The sequence below is a fragment of the Carcharhinus amblyrhynchos genome, chromosome 3 (assembly GCF_965287045.1).
Source record: "Carcharhinus amblyrhynchos chromosome 3, sCarAmb.v2.hapA, whole genome shotgun sequence".
NCBI lineage: Eukaryota > Metazoa > Chordata > Chondrichthyes > Carcharhiniformes > Carcharhinidae > Carcharhinus > Carcharhinus amblyrhynchos.
The window spans coordinates 89447622-89460562 of NC_137326.1; the positions used below are offsets into that span (position 1 = coordinate 89447622).

The 12941-nt window shown below is 42.0% G+C and overlaps 1 protein-coding gene across 1 annotated transcript in view; it reads left to right on the forward strand.

Moving 5' to 3' along the window:
• ppm1lb (protein phosphatase, Mg2+/Mn2+ dependent, 1Lb) overlaps positions 1-12941 on the forward strand; it is a 156133-nt gene that overhangs the window by 95984 nt on the left and 47208 nt on the right. Inside the window, exon 2 of the mRNA XM_080185478.1 lies at positions 6798-6972. Within this exon, the coding sequence (XP_080041604.1) occupies positions 6798-6972 (175 nt within the window). The remainder of the gene's footprint in view (positions 1-6797; positions 6973-12941) is intronic.

The following is a 12941-nucleotide window of genomic DNA, read 5'->3' on the forward strand; positions in this document are numbered from 1 at the left end:
TACCACTCATTTTCTCTTTACTTTGTAATAGTCCATTATTGCTCAAACACAGAGATCATCTGATTTAAACTTTTCAACAATTAGGCCCAACTTTTCACAGAGATGAAAGGGCTCCACACTTCAGGCAAAATGGCACGGGGGTCCAGAATCCAGAAGTCCCACCCAGTTTCTAGCACCCACAACTTAAGCCAGAGTGAGAATAGGGAAAAGGAGGAATTTCACGCTAGCACGATTAACTAATGCAGCTGCACATTTAAAAGTACACCTGCCTTCACTCAGAAGCATTTTTTGTCACTTGGGTTTCTGAACCACAAAGTGGGGACTTTACAGATTTGAGGAAAAAAAAACCAAGACCTGCCTGAGGTCTTTGGAGAGAACAGGGCTGGAATTCTCTTGCCATTCATGCCCCATTGCTGCTGCAAGCAAGGACGGAGAATTTGGCACTCAGCCAAATCTGCACTCACTGCAGTGCCACCAAAGGAACCTGCCAGCATGAACAGCTAGGAAATTCTGACCCTGAAAGACCCTAGGATCTTTAAGAATAGAAGTGAAAATGCATAAAGAGCAAATAAAGTCTGTGGAAATGTTAAACTGTCAAGACCCTAAAAATCCAGCATGCTGTGTCAAAAAAACTGTGCTTTGCAATTTCAATAGTTGTTTGTTGACATAAGCCTGAGGACTATCATTATAGCATTATTACTGCTTGACTGCTTCCATAATTTACCATTATTACACTGGAAGGCCCTGTAAGTGCACAGTTTGATTGACAGCTCCAAGTGCTTATGAAATGATTAGCTGTCTTTGATGTGGGCCTATAACTACAAATGTTTGTTTTTACAAGGCAATTAAGTACTTGAAGTAATTTACATATTGAATGGACTTTTGTCAATGAGTGTTTTTATGTATAGTGAAGTCTGTAATATAACTTCATCTTATTTCATCTCAGCATGGTTTTGAAATCTGCCTATGGAAAATAATGGGAGAATTGGCATAGAGAGTGTAAAGAAAAAGGGTAGTGGGTGGGTGCCAACCAATGTAGATTGGCATACATTGGCATTAAGTTTTAAATGTGTTACTAAGGGATCATGGTGATAAGTGGAGGTCATGGGTTGACACCAATTTGAGATAGGGACTATAACGGGCTTTGGAAGTGAGTAAAAAGGTATATGATGGTACAGAGGGTGAATAGAGGAGCATTGGTAACATGAAATGGCATGACAGGTGTATGGAGAGTTTTTGGGGTGAGACCTGCTTTTTGATTTACTGTCTTTATTACAAGAACAAAGTCCCAGAGCACTAAGGTGGGCCTTTTAAACAGCCCATCATGGCACTTGGCAGCCCCTGTTTCTGAAGGCGGCAGGTCTGTTTCCATACATACCCACCTCCACGGAGTAAAAATCTAGTGGTTTGGATTTGTGGAGTCAGGAACTTTCCTAACTTCACACACCTGACTTGGGAGTGAAAATTCTAGTTTTATTGTGTATGTGCTGTACACCTGAGGGTCCATGGGGCTGACATATCACTCCACTATACAATCATGTATTTAACTTGAAAATACATACATTGTTATCATACTTTTCCTCTGTTATCTCCTGGCAACAAATCCTGACAAGAATCAAACTGCATTTATTACTTATAACAAAACATCTCCTCCAACTGTGCTTCTTCTGAGGCAAAATGGACAGTGTTTTGGCATCTCGCTACTGAGTTTAAATTTTTACTATCTTGTACAATTGCCAATTGAAAAGCAACTAATAATTCAACCTACTTAACAGCTAATCACAGCACTTTCTTACTTTCCTAGTTAACCTGTCTCAAACCACCCTGCTATTAAAGCACCAAAGAAATATGTATTCAACAACTAAACTTTAAACAAATTAAGGTAAATTTGAACAGAATACTGTAAATTGTGATTAAACTGTGATTAAACATAAGGGCCGGGATTCTCCAGCCACTCGTGCCAGTGGGATTTTCTGTTCCCGCCAACAGCATACCCCCATCCATGGGTTTTGTGGCTGTGTGAAGTGACGGCAATGGGAAATCCCATTGACAGCAGCGGGACCAGAGAATCCTGCCGCTAACAAACAGTGTGCTGCTGGGAAACACATGGCTGGAGAGGCCGTAAAATCTCACCCACAATATTTCTGGTGTTACATGGGGAGGAGTAAAAATGATTCACATAGCTTAACACTCCAAGTCTGATCGTAACAGGATTCTCTGTGAGTTTAGAAGGATAAAGGTATTTATGCACTGTCTGTTCTTAACTATTTCCATGCTGAATGTGAAGAACCTAGTCTGGTAGACTTTATTGAGTTTAAAACAAGAACGGGGTTAGTTTAGCATCAGTTAAAACCCATCCAGGTAAACAAATCAGGAACATTTAAAAAGTTAAACCTGGGTTTGCAATGCCCTCGCCCACGCTTCCCACATCCCCCTCCCTCCAGCACCACCATCACTACACACACACACAAACAAGCATGAAAAATTTACAAGTAATACTGTAAGTAGTTATTTCCTTGGACAAATTAAATTCAATGCTGAAAGGTAAAAATAAAATGAGTTCACTGTTTACGAGCCCCTGGCTGCAGTAGATTTTTCTCAACAGTGGTCTTGAGGCTTCAGGAGTTGAAGCCCTTGTAAAACTGCAATTGCCAGAAGCAATTTATTTTTTAAATATGATGATCTTTTCCAGAATTTGATGATTTCTCAATCTAAGATTGCTTTCGGTGAGAAGTTCTCTGTCTCTGTCCTGGATTGTAACTGAAAATAGAGATTGGTTTTTTAATTTGGGGGAGAAAAGAGAGCTGTTTCATTGGCAGCTTTGCCAGATTGCATAGTTTTGACAGTTGCATGCTGTATTCAAAAGAGATTTTAAAAATGTTTTTTCCAGTATCCAATCACATGATTTCCCCCCCACCACCCCACAGATACAAACACACACATGTCTCACCCATGATGGACCCAAATTCTCCCATCGTGCCCACCACAAGACCATGCCAAGGTCCATTGTCCTTAGGCGGGATTCTCTGATTTTGAGGCGAGTGTGGTTAAAGAATCCCACCAATAATTTCAGAAGATATTTGTCAAGCTGATGCATAAACTGCCTGTGGATGTTGTCTCTGGCCTATAATGTTCCAGCATTAGCTTCTGAATGATTCACCATCCATCCTGATGTGATAGGAAAAATACCTTTCTATACTCTAGTCAATTTCCTATTCCTGCTGAAGAGGTAGCCTTATAGAAATACAATGTGAGGCCCAGTACAGATTTCAGCGGCTTTATTTCTCTTGTACTGGAAATAAAGTCTATTGCTTGGAGGATTACAACTCAGACTCTCTGTTTCAATCGGGTTAAATAAGTTGTCGTCTTGGGGAACCACGACAATCAGCAGGTGTGGCATTTCATAGAAGGATGTTGTGGCGTGCCTGAATTATAATTCATGTTGGAACTTTCCAGAAACTAGTCAATTTACAATGCCAGACTTGTAGCGGCCATTTTAACTCAATGCGTTTCCTTGCTTTTAAAAGTGTTATTTTTAAACAGTTCAATCAAATATTTGATAAGGCAGTGAAATTGCAGATTAATATCACTCATGCAGAAGTCATGTAGTGCAATGTTGGCTTTTCACATTTTACTGGCCTCTTGCTGCTTGATTGTGGTTTTGTTTTTGTCACTCCCTGACAGAACTCAAAACCATACATAGACGCAGCTGGTTTGGTGATGATTGTATCTGTAAGTATTTGGCAAATTCACAGATACCTTCAGAAATGTCACTGGTAATTTGAAATTACACTGAGTTAAGTTCAGTTCCTTCTAGAAAATCAAGGCTCCTTGCAGTCGCAGGTTTGAATTTCAATCTTAGCATTCCCCAGATATTTTAATGTTCAGTCATGGAAGTGAAGAATGTTCTGTGTTTTTGCAGAGTTATTGGAAACTTCTCACTGCCAAATTGTTAGTTCAGGGGAGGAAAGGAGATATAAAACACCTAGCTCTGCAGCAAACATGGCGGCTGCCGCCTGAGGAGGAATTACAATAATTACTCCCTCCAGCCAAAGGATGCTTTGGATAGATAACAGTTCCTGAGACTGCTAAAAAGGATAAATCATGAAAAGTTCAAAATGGATCCACTGAATTCCGAAATAATGGCGTCCGAAGCCCACAGCTATGAAGCTAATTTAAAATGTGCCTCTTGTGTACTGTGCATTTATATTACAGAGAATGGAAAATGTATATCGTAACATATTAAAATATTCTGGACAATTCAGATATTGTCCTATTGTAGCTTTGACACATTGGAAGCAGAGTTGAGTGAATAGGATTGGGTTTGGGTGTTTCTATGAAACAAAATCCCAAGTGGTGACATTCATCTCATCCTTAAACTGGCTTTATCAATACTTTGATAAATGCCACTTTGATCTTTGCACTCTCTTGTAGGATTAGTTAGCCATAAGAAAACAAGAAAACTGAAAAAAACTGCTTCAGTAAATCACAAATATAGAAAGCATAGTTCAGCTGCTGCTGAATATTGAAGAGTATGTAAGGACAGAAAGCTGGGAAAAGAAGGAGAGGTTAAAGTTGACAGTAACACAATGGAAAGAGATCACCCAAATTCAGGGAAAGAGGACACAGAAGGAGTTTGGGTGGTGATGAGGAATGATAAAGGTAAGAAATCATTTATGAGTGTTCTACAGGCCCTCGAACAATAACCACATGTTAGGACAGGGTTATCAAAGAAGAACTAGTGGGAGCTTGTCAGAAAGGTGTGGCAATTATCATGGGAGATTTTAACCCACGTGTAGACTGGAAAAATCAGATTGGCAAAGGTAGCATAGATGACAAACATGTACTGTTTTTGGAATAATTTCTTAGAAATTATGGGATGGCACGGTGACGCAGTGGTTAGCACTACTGCCTCACAACGCTAGGGGCCTGGGTTCAATTCTTGCCTTGGGTGACTGTGTGGAGTTTGCACATTCTCCCTGTGTCTGCGTGGGTTTCCTCTGTGTGCTCCGGCTTCCTCCCACAGTCTGAAAGATGTGCTGGTTAAGTGCATTGACCTGAATAGGCACAGAGTGTGGCCACTCAGGTAATTTCACAGTAACTTCTTTGCAGTGTTAATGTAAGCCTTACTTGTGATGAATAAATAAACTTTAACTTTTAGATCAGCACTTACTGGAACCAACAAGAGAGCAGGCTATACTAGACATAGTATTGTGCAAAGAAGTAGAACTAATTAATGACCTCATACTGAAGGTGTCTGAGACACCAGAGGTCATAATATGATTGAATTTTACATTCAATTTGAAGGAGAGAACAGTGGGTTGAAGACTAGTATTTCAAACTGAAATAAGGGAAAGTAGAGGGGCATGAAAACAGAGCTAGTGAAAAAGATCGGGCAGTTTGGATTGAGAACTAGGCCATTAGAGATGCAGTGGCAGACATTTAAGGAGATATTTTTAAATACTCAGAATAAATACATTCCAACAAGGAAGAAAAATTCCAAGGGAAGGACCAACATTCCTGGTTAAGTTAAAAATGATGTGGAGGTGCCAGAGTTGGACTGGGGTGGGCACAGTAAGAAGTGTCACAACACCAGGTTAAAGTCCAACAGATTTATTTGGAATCACGAGCTTTCAGAGCACTGCTTCTTCATCAGCATGGCATATACAGGCAAAGACAAAAGCAAGATAATTACAGATTGAATGCAAGTCTCTATAGGCAGTCAAGACTTTACAGTACAAATAATGTGCATGGAGAGACAGCGATAATCACAGGTTAAAGGTGTGTGAATTGTCTCAAGCCAGGACATTTAGTAGGATTTTATAAACCCAGGCAGTATGGTACGGGTTACATGTAGTGTGACGTGAACCCAAGATCCTAGCTGAGGCTGTCTTCATGCGTACGGAACTTGGCTATCAGTTTCTGTTTGGCGATTTTACATTGTCGTATGTCTTGAAGGCTGTCTTGGAGAATGCTTACCCAAAGATCAGAGGCTGAATGCCCTTAACTGTTGAAGTGTTGCCTGACTGGAAGGGAACACTCATGCCTGCTGATTGTTGCACAGTGTCCGTTTATCTGTTGTCGTAGCATCTGCATGGTCATGGTTTGGGTAGTCTGGCAAGTGGGAAGGGCGGTGGGGAGAGGCTACCGATTGAGAGACTGGTGACTGTGGGGAGGGGGGGTGCAGTGCGCATGTGCTAATCTCTGCACTGACAGATTGGCGCATGCGTAGTGGCCTGCTCAGTGCACTGATGCTGGCCTCTTGACTGGAATGAGGCACCCCCACCCCCTGCCCCACCCCACTTCCCCCCATCAGCGTAAATCCCCCTGAGGCACTCTGTGATGCACAGAGTGTCAGAGATTTGTTCAGCTAAGTTCCCCCATTTCTGCCCATTCAACACTTAGCTTTGTTTGGGAGAATCCTGGTGCATGGTTCTCTTTCCCACAGCAGAATGGATTAATGACATACATTCTGAGTGGTTGTATTCAGTAGTTCTAGTTAGAAATATCTGATGTGCAGCAATTCACACGGAGGAGAACTTCAAGTTCAAATTTTTTTTTCTGAAATCCATCAAATATTTGAAAATTCGGATATTCGCTGGGAAAGAGATTAACTTTTCATAGTGCCTTACTTGAAAACACCTCGGTATTTACATTAACGGCCAGCAATGTCACAGAAATAGTCTAATCCATGATGAGAGTGGTTGAATTCCTACAACATTTCTGTATTCTGTAACACAATTGTCATAAATATTTGGTTGACATTCCTTTCAGCTTTCCTATATTTTTCTGTGCAGTCGGCTGCGGAATATGTGAAGATACACTTGCCCGAGGCTCTGAAGCAACATCTACAAGACTACGAAAAAGATAAGGAAAATAGTGTGTTGTCACATCAAACAATCCTGGAACAGCAAATTCTTGCAATAGACCGTAAAGTGCTTGAAAAACTCTCTGCTGCATATGATGAGGCAGGTAAGTGTCTTGGAAAACTTCCAATAATCAGGGAAACTTTAATCATTTTTAATAATTTGGTGCCTTTTTTTTCTCTCGCAGATTACTGACAGTAAAAACAGTACTGCATTTACAACACAATCTGCTGAAAGCTGTATTATCACTAAACACCTTTACAAATCTAATCAGTGTGACCATTTACATTACAGACTGAAATGGTAATACACATGTCATTTGTGTACAGGCCTGTGAACCTGAAAATGAATCTAATGTTCAACACACTGTGTTAATTTGCACTACAAGTGGATGCTGGTCTAGTGTAATATATTATCAATTGAGATACTGTTATGTCGAATGGCCTCACTTCTCTAAGTTAAACACCAAACACGTATATTAACATAACATAAGATAACATAAGAAATAGGAGCAGGAGTAGGCCATCTAGCCCTTCGAGCCTGCCCCGCCATTCAATAAGATCATGGCTGATCTGTCGCGGCTCAGTTCCACTTTCCCGCCCTCTCCCCATAACCCTTAATCCCCTCTCTTATCAAAAACCCATCAACCCGCGTCTTAAAAATATTTAGCGAGGCAGCCTCCACCACTTCAACGGGCAGAGAATTCCAGAGATTCACCACCCTTTGAGTGAAGAAGTTCCTCCTCAACTCCGTTCTAAACCGCCCCCCCTTTATCTTGAGGCTGTGCCCCCTAGTCCTACTGTCTTTTTTGAGCGGGAAGAGTCTCTCCACCTCTATCCTATCCATCCCATTCATCATCTTATATGTCTCAATGAGATCTCCCCTCATTCTTCTAAACTCTAACGAGTACAAGCCTAGTTTATTCAGCCTCTCCTCATAGCTCAACCCCCTCAACTCCGGCATCAGCCTAGTAAACCTCCTCTGCACTCCCTCCAAGGCCAAAATATCTTTGCGCAGGTGCGGCGCCCAAAACTGCACACAGTACTCCAGCTGCGGCCTCACCAATGCCCTATACAGCTGCAGCAAGACCTCCCTACTTTTATATTCAATCCCCCTCGCTATGAAGGCCAGCATCCCCTTCGCCTTCCTGACCACCTGCTGCACCTGCAAGCTGGGTTTTTGCGACTCATGCACAAGGACCCCGAGGTCCCTCTGCACCGTCGCCTGCTGCAGTTTTTCGCCCCGTAAGTAATAATCCTTCCTACCATTATTCCTACCGAAGTGGAACACCTCACACTTGCCAACATTAAATTCCATTTGCCAGTTCCTGGCCCATTCACCCAGCCTATCTAGATCCTTCTGCAAACTCTCCACACCCTCCGCACAATTTGCCGTTCCCCCAATCTTGGTGTCATCAGCAAATTTCGACACCCTATGGCTATTGTTCTTTTTATTTTGTTACTGGTTTCCTCATGTCCCCTCATTTCCTGATGAGTTGACTCCTTGCAATAGCTTGATTACACAGTTGTTGAATGTGACTCTCAGCAGTGTGAGTGTTGTTCACTAATCATCTATCTGGAAAGAACATTGTGAAAGACCTCAATCTCATCCTTCTTCACTTCCCACACAAGAAAAAAACATTCCTTGCCACATGTTCACTGCCCATCATAATGGTTGGAGTAAGGGCAGCATGGTGGCATACTGGTTAGCACTGCTGCCTCGCAGCACCAGGGACCCGGGTTTGATTCCCAGCTTGGGTCACTGTCTGTGTGGAGTTCACACATGTCTGCATGGGTTTCCTCCGGGTCTCCAGTTTCCTCCTGCAGTCTGAAAGACTTGCTGTTAGGTGTATTGACCTGAACAGGCACCAGAGTGTGGCAACGAGGTAAATTTCACATAACTTCATTACAGTGTTAATGTAAGCCTTACTTGTGACTAATAAAATAAATTTTAAAATTTGATAATAAAATAATAAATTTAATAATTAATAAATTTAAACAGCTGTAGTAAACAGCCAGGATATGCACTCTATACTGGTGTTAGTCCCATTAAATCGGCAAATGAACGAGTTAATGCCTGTTCAAGCCACTTTGCCAGATTATACCATGATTGACTGCAGCATGCATTGTTGCAATTAGTTTGTTCAGTCACACAGTTGATCCTGAAAGGGGTGAATGGAGGCCACAAGAAAGCTAAACAATTTTTTTTTAAATTACCTTGATATGAAGCCAAGAGGGATATGAGTACTCCAGCCAACTCCTGATTGAAAGCGCAGGCAGTTGCTGGTAGCAGCTCATCCAATGCAATTCCCTTCCCCCTACTTGGCTCTCCTGAGAATCATAGCTGGCCTCAGAGCCAGCACATCTTGCTGACCCCTTACCCATCTCCTTCCCCTACTAGAACTGGCAAGCTGCCTCTGGAGTTGTGAATAAAAATAACGTGTGACTTTCATGCATATAGTGCCTTTCACTCTGTCAGGACTTATCAAAGCACTATACACCAATTAAAGAATGGTACTTGAAGTTCAATGGTACAGTCTTAATGAGGCTGGGGGCAAACCAATTTACCATTGTCGTGCTGCCAGACACAATAGGTGTTTCTGCTGCATTGCACTGGAATTGATATATTTTTAAAGCCATAGCTTTTGGGGCAGATCCAGCAAAGGTGCAGATGAATGATTAAAAAAAAGGGAATGATACAAATGATAGGAATCAAGGCATCTTAAGCAGTTGGGTTGTGGTACTGATGACCAATGAACTGATTGAATAGCAGGATAGGTAAAATAACTCCTCAGAGACCGGTGTCCCTTCACCAGATTCCCTTTATTTACAGATTTATCTCCGCTCCTAAGAGTGCTTCAGGTACAAAATCAGAATCCAAAGTGTCAGTAGACCTGACATTCCTCAAGATGTATACAGGTGAGGATCCCTGATTGGGTAGACAATCATTACCTCAATCGGGGAGCTCATACTCCAAGAGGCCAACCTCATGGGCCTTGTTGAGTTCATTATAATAGCCTTGAGGAATTGAATGGCCGGCTCCTTTTTGTATGTTTTCCTGCATCATAATTTAAGATGACAAAACCAAAAACATTTTACATTCAGGATTAATTTCAGCTTTGTAGTTTTGTCTCAAAATGGGTCCCATAGAGTTAAAGTTGATTTGATGCTCTTTGAATTAAATGTTTGAGATCTTAATTAGTGTGGGTGGATTCTTAGGCTTATTAGAATTATTAAATATAAGTTTTTAAATGCACATAATCGATGAGATTGGAGCTGTGGACTGGATATATAGTAAAACTAGTGAGTGAACCACAAGTGATTATTCAATACCCATATAATGTCATTGGTAAAACTGTGAAACTTCCACGTACAGAAAAAGCAAAGTCCCTAAAAGTGACCCCTCATACATACGGAAGCTCAGACTCTCACAAGAACAAATGACACCTCATATAAAATAATTCTATACAGAGAATGAGGTAGCTATACACAAAGCAGAACACCCCTCTCCAAAACTGAGAACTATGAGACCGCACCCCACCCCATCCCAAACACACACACAGACAAAAGTGAAGGCCCGTATTCTCCTTTATTCTCCTCATTAGCTCCATCCTCCACAACCTGAAAACTTGCAAGCTTTGCCTATTTGGCTTTGAGATCCACCAAAGAACAGCCACTGTATTTTTAATTTTTTTTAATCTATTGTGAAACAACCTTTTCTGACCTTCCAGGCTGAAGAACATTGAAGACTTGGTGGGCCATTCTCCCAGCTTGTTGCACTACTTGAGCAGTGCAGCAAGCCAGGAAGCACCAGCAGGGCCTATTTCGCGGGCTTCCCGCTGGGCACCTCAGCCTTTGTGGGTCTCCAGAACTAAGCATTTTGACATAACTGATGCAGAGCTGATTACAATATGGAAATCTACATTTCCATATTATTAGTGGGCCCAAGACTGAATTCTCTGAGCCCACTCGCATCTTCCCTCCACCAGGATGTTTACTCCTGCTCCCCACTAACATGGAACAGGCAGCCCAATTCTGCTGGAGGGAAGAGGCCATTGAGGCCCTCCTGGGAGGTTGAGGGTAAGAGGGGTGTCCCTTCAGTTCTACCTGGCAACCTGGCACTGCCAGAGGGAAAAACTTGCACTGCCCAAAGGGAACCTTGTCACTGCCCACCAGGCATCAGAGGGAGTGATGGCCATCAGTGGGAGGGGGATCGGGACTGTCCAGTGGGAAGATCAGGGCTGGTCATCAGGATCTGGAAGCCCAGGGGAGATTGGGGCTGGTGGGATTGGGGGGTGGTGGTGGGTGTGGGAGTGTGGTGGACATCGGGGCTGACCTGGGGAGGTTTGGGGGGCGATCCAGCGATCAGGGTGTGGGAGTTGTCGGAAGGCCAACGATGGGGTTTGTGGGACTGGCCAGCGATCGGGCTAACCAATGATCAGGAGGCTAGTGATGTTGGGGCGGGAGGTGGGGGGGGCAGGGCCAGCGTGCGTGCTCATGGGCCCACTCAGCACTACGCAGCTGGCCTCTCAAGTGGGTATAAGCCCCGCCCCTGATTCCCAGAGTCAATCCCACTGGGGCAGTCTGTGATGCGGAGTGTCAAAGATTCATTCTGGAAATCACGCTGAAAAAACTGGCGGGATATACTCCCATTCTCCCACACATTGAGAACTTAAACGTTTTGGGAGTTTTAAGGAGTTGGGGGGAGGTTGGTTGGGGGGAAGAGGGGGGGGTTAGTGGGGAGATTCCATTTTACATCTCCTGATTTTATCTCCATTATTTCAACAAGCATTGTTTGATAAAACAATTCTATAAGATGTATAAGTAAATATAGAACTCAGTGAGTGGAAATGATAGAAATAGAGGCAGGACATTATAAGGAGCTTACGACTCACCCATACCCAATGAATGCAAACATTCTGCTGGCTGTTAACTCAGAATTCAAAGCCAGAGTTCTGGTCACCACCTGCTGGGTCTGTGCATGATTCAGAGATGGGAATGCTACTACTAAGACAAAGGTGTGCTCAAATTCAAGGTGTTAAAGTGCCAAATAGATGAAGTATTATTACTAAATGATTTCTAAGGCTGTCTTAGTTGAATACTGCAAATTCATTTTAAAGCATTAATTTCTATGTGATGATTGTTAAAATTAATAAGAATACAAAAATGCACATTTTTGCTTATATAGCTAACAGATTTTTGGTTCTATTAAATTCATTAACCAGTGACAGTGCACTGTACTGAGTTCTGCACTGTAGGGATTTTATGATTCTTAAAACTTTATTCCCTTGCTCTAACTGCAACACAATTTTCTGCACTCTCTCCTTCTCTATGTACGATATGTTTTGTCTGTATAGTGCAAGAATCAGTACTTTTCACTGTATGCTAATACATGTGACAATAATAAATCAAATCAAAATCAGACCAAATCAAATCAAAACAGTGACCTTCTTCCCAAACGGTTATCCGAGTTCTTGATCCTCAAATCCCCAGCAGTGATTGCTACTGCCTATCCGATTGCATATTATATTTTATTGTATTTGGTTCCAAATGATAGTAAATGTCACTTTATCTTTCGAACATCATAATTAATTTGTTCAGTCATTTAAAGCTAAAAGAAATATAAAACATAAAGAGGAACATGTTGCAGATGGTGCATTTTCTCATACAGCTACTTTTAGGCCACTTTTACTGGGCAGCTGTGCAGAAAGTGTCTCTTTGTCATGGGCTGGCATGTGCCTTGCCAAACTGAGAAGTGTAGAGAAATTTAAAAAGGACAATTTTAGAATTTCTTAAATTTTCTAAACATTGATCATGATTTCTCCAGCGTTGCCACCTGCTTTCATGAACGTGGATCAGCCCCTGAATTTATTGTCACCTTCCAAATACATGTATACCTTTCCTGCAATGGCCTTTGTGAATCCATTAAGTCAGATTCTTTTCTCTGCCAAAGCAGCAGAACAACCATCTTTGAGAGCATGATTATCTTGCATTCACTCTCCTCAAGTAGTTTGTAGCCTTTGAAACCATGCTGTGATAACACCTCTGTTGTCCTTACTGGTTCCACTCTTAATTA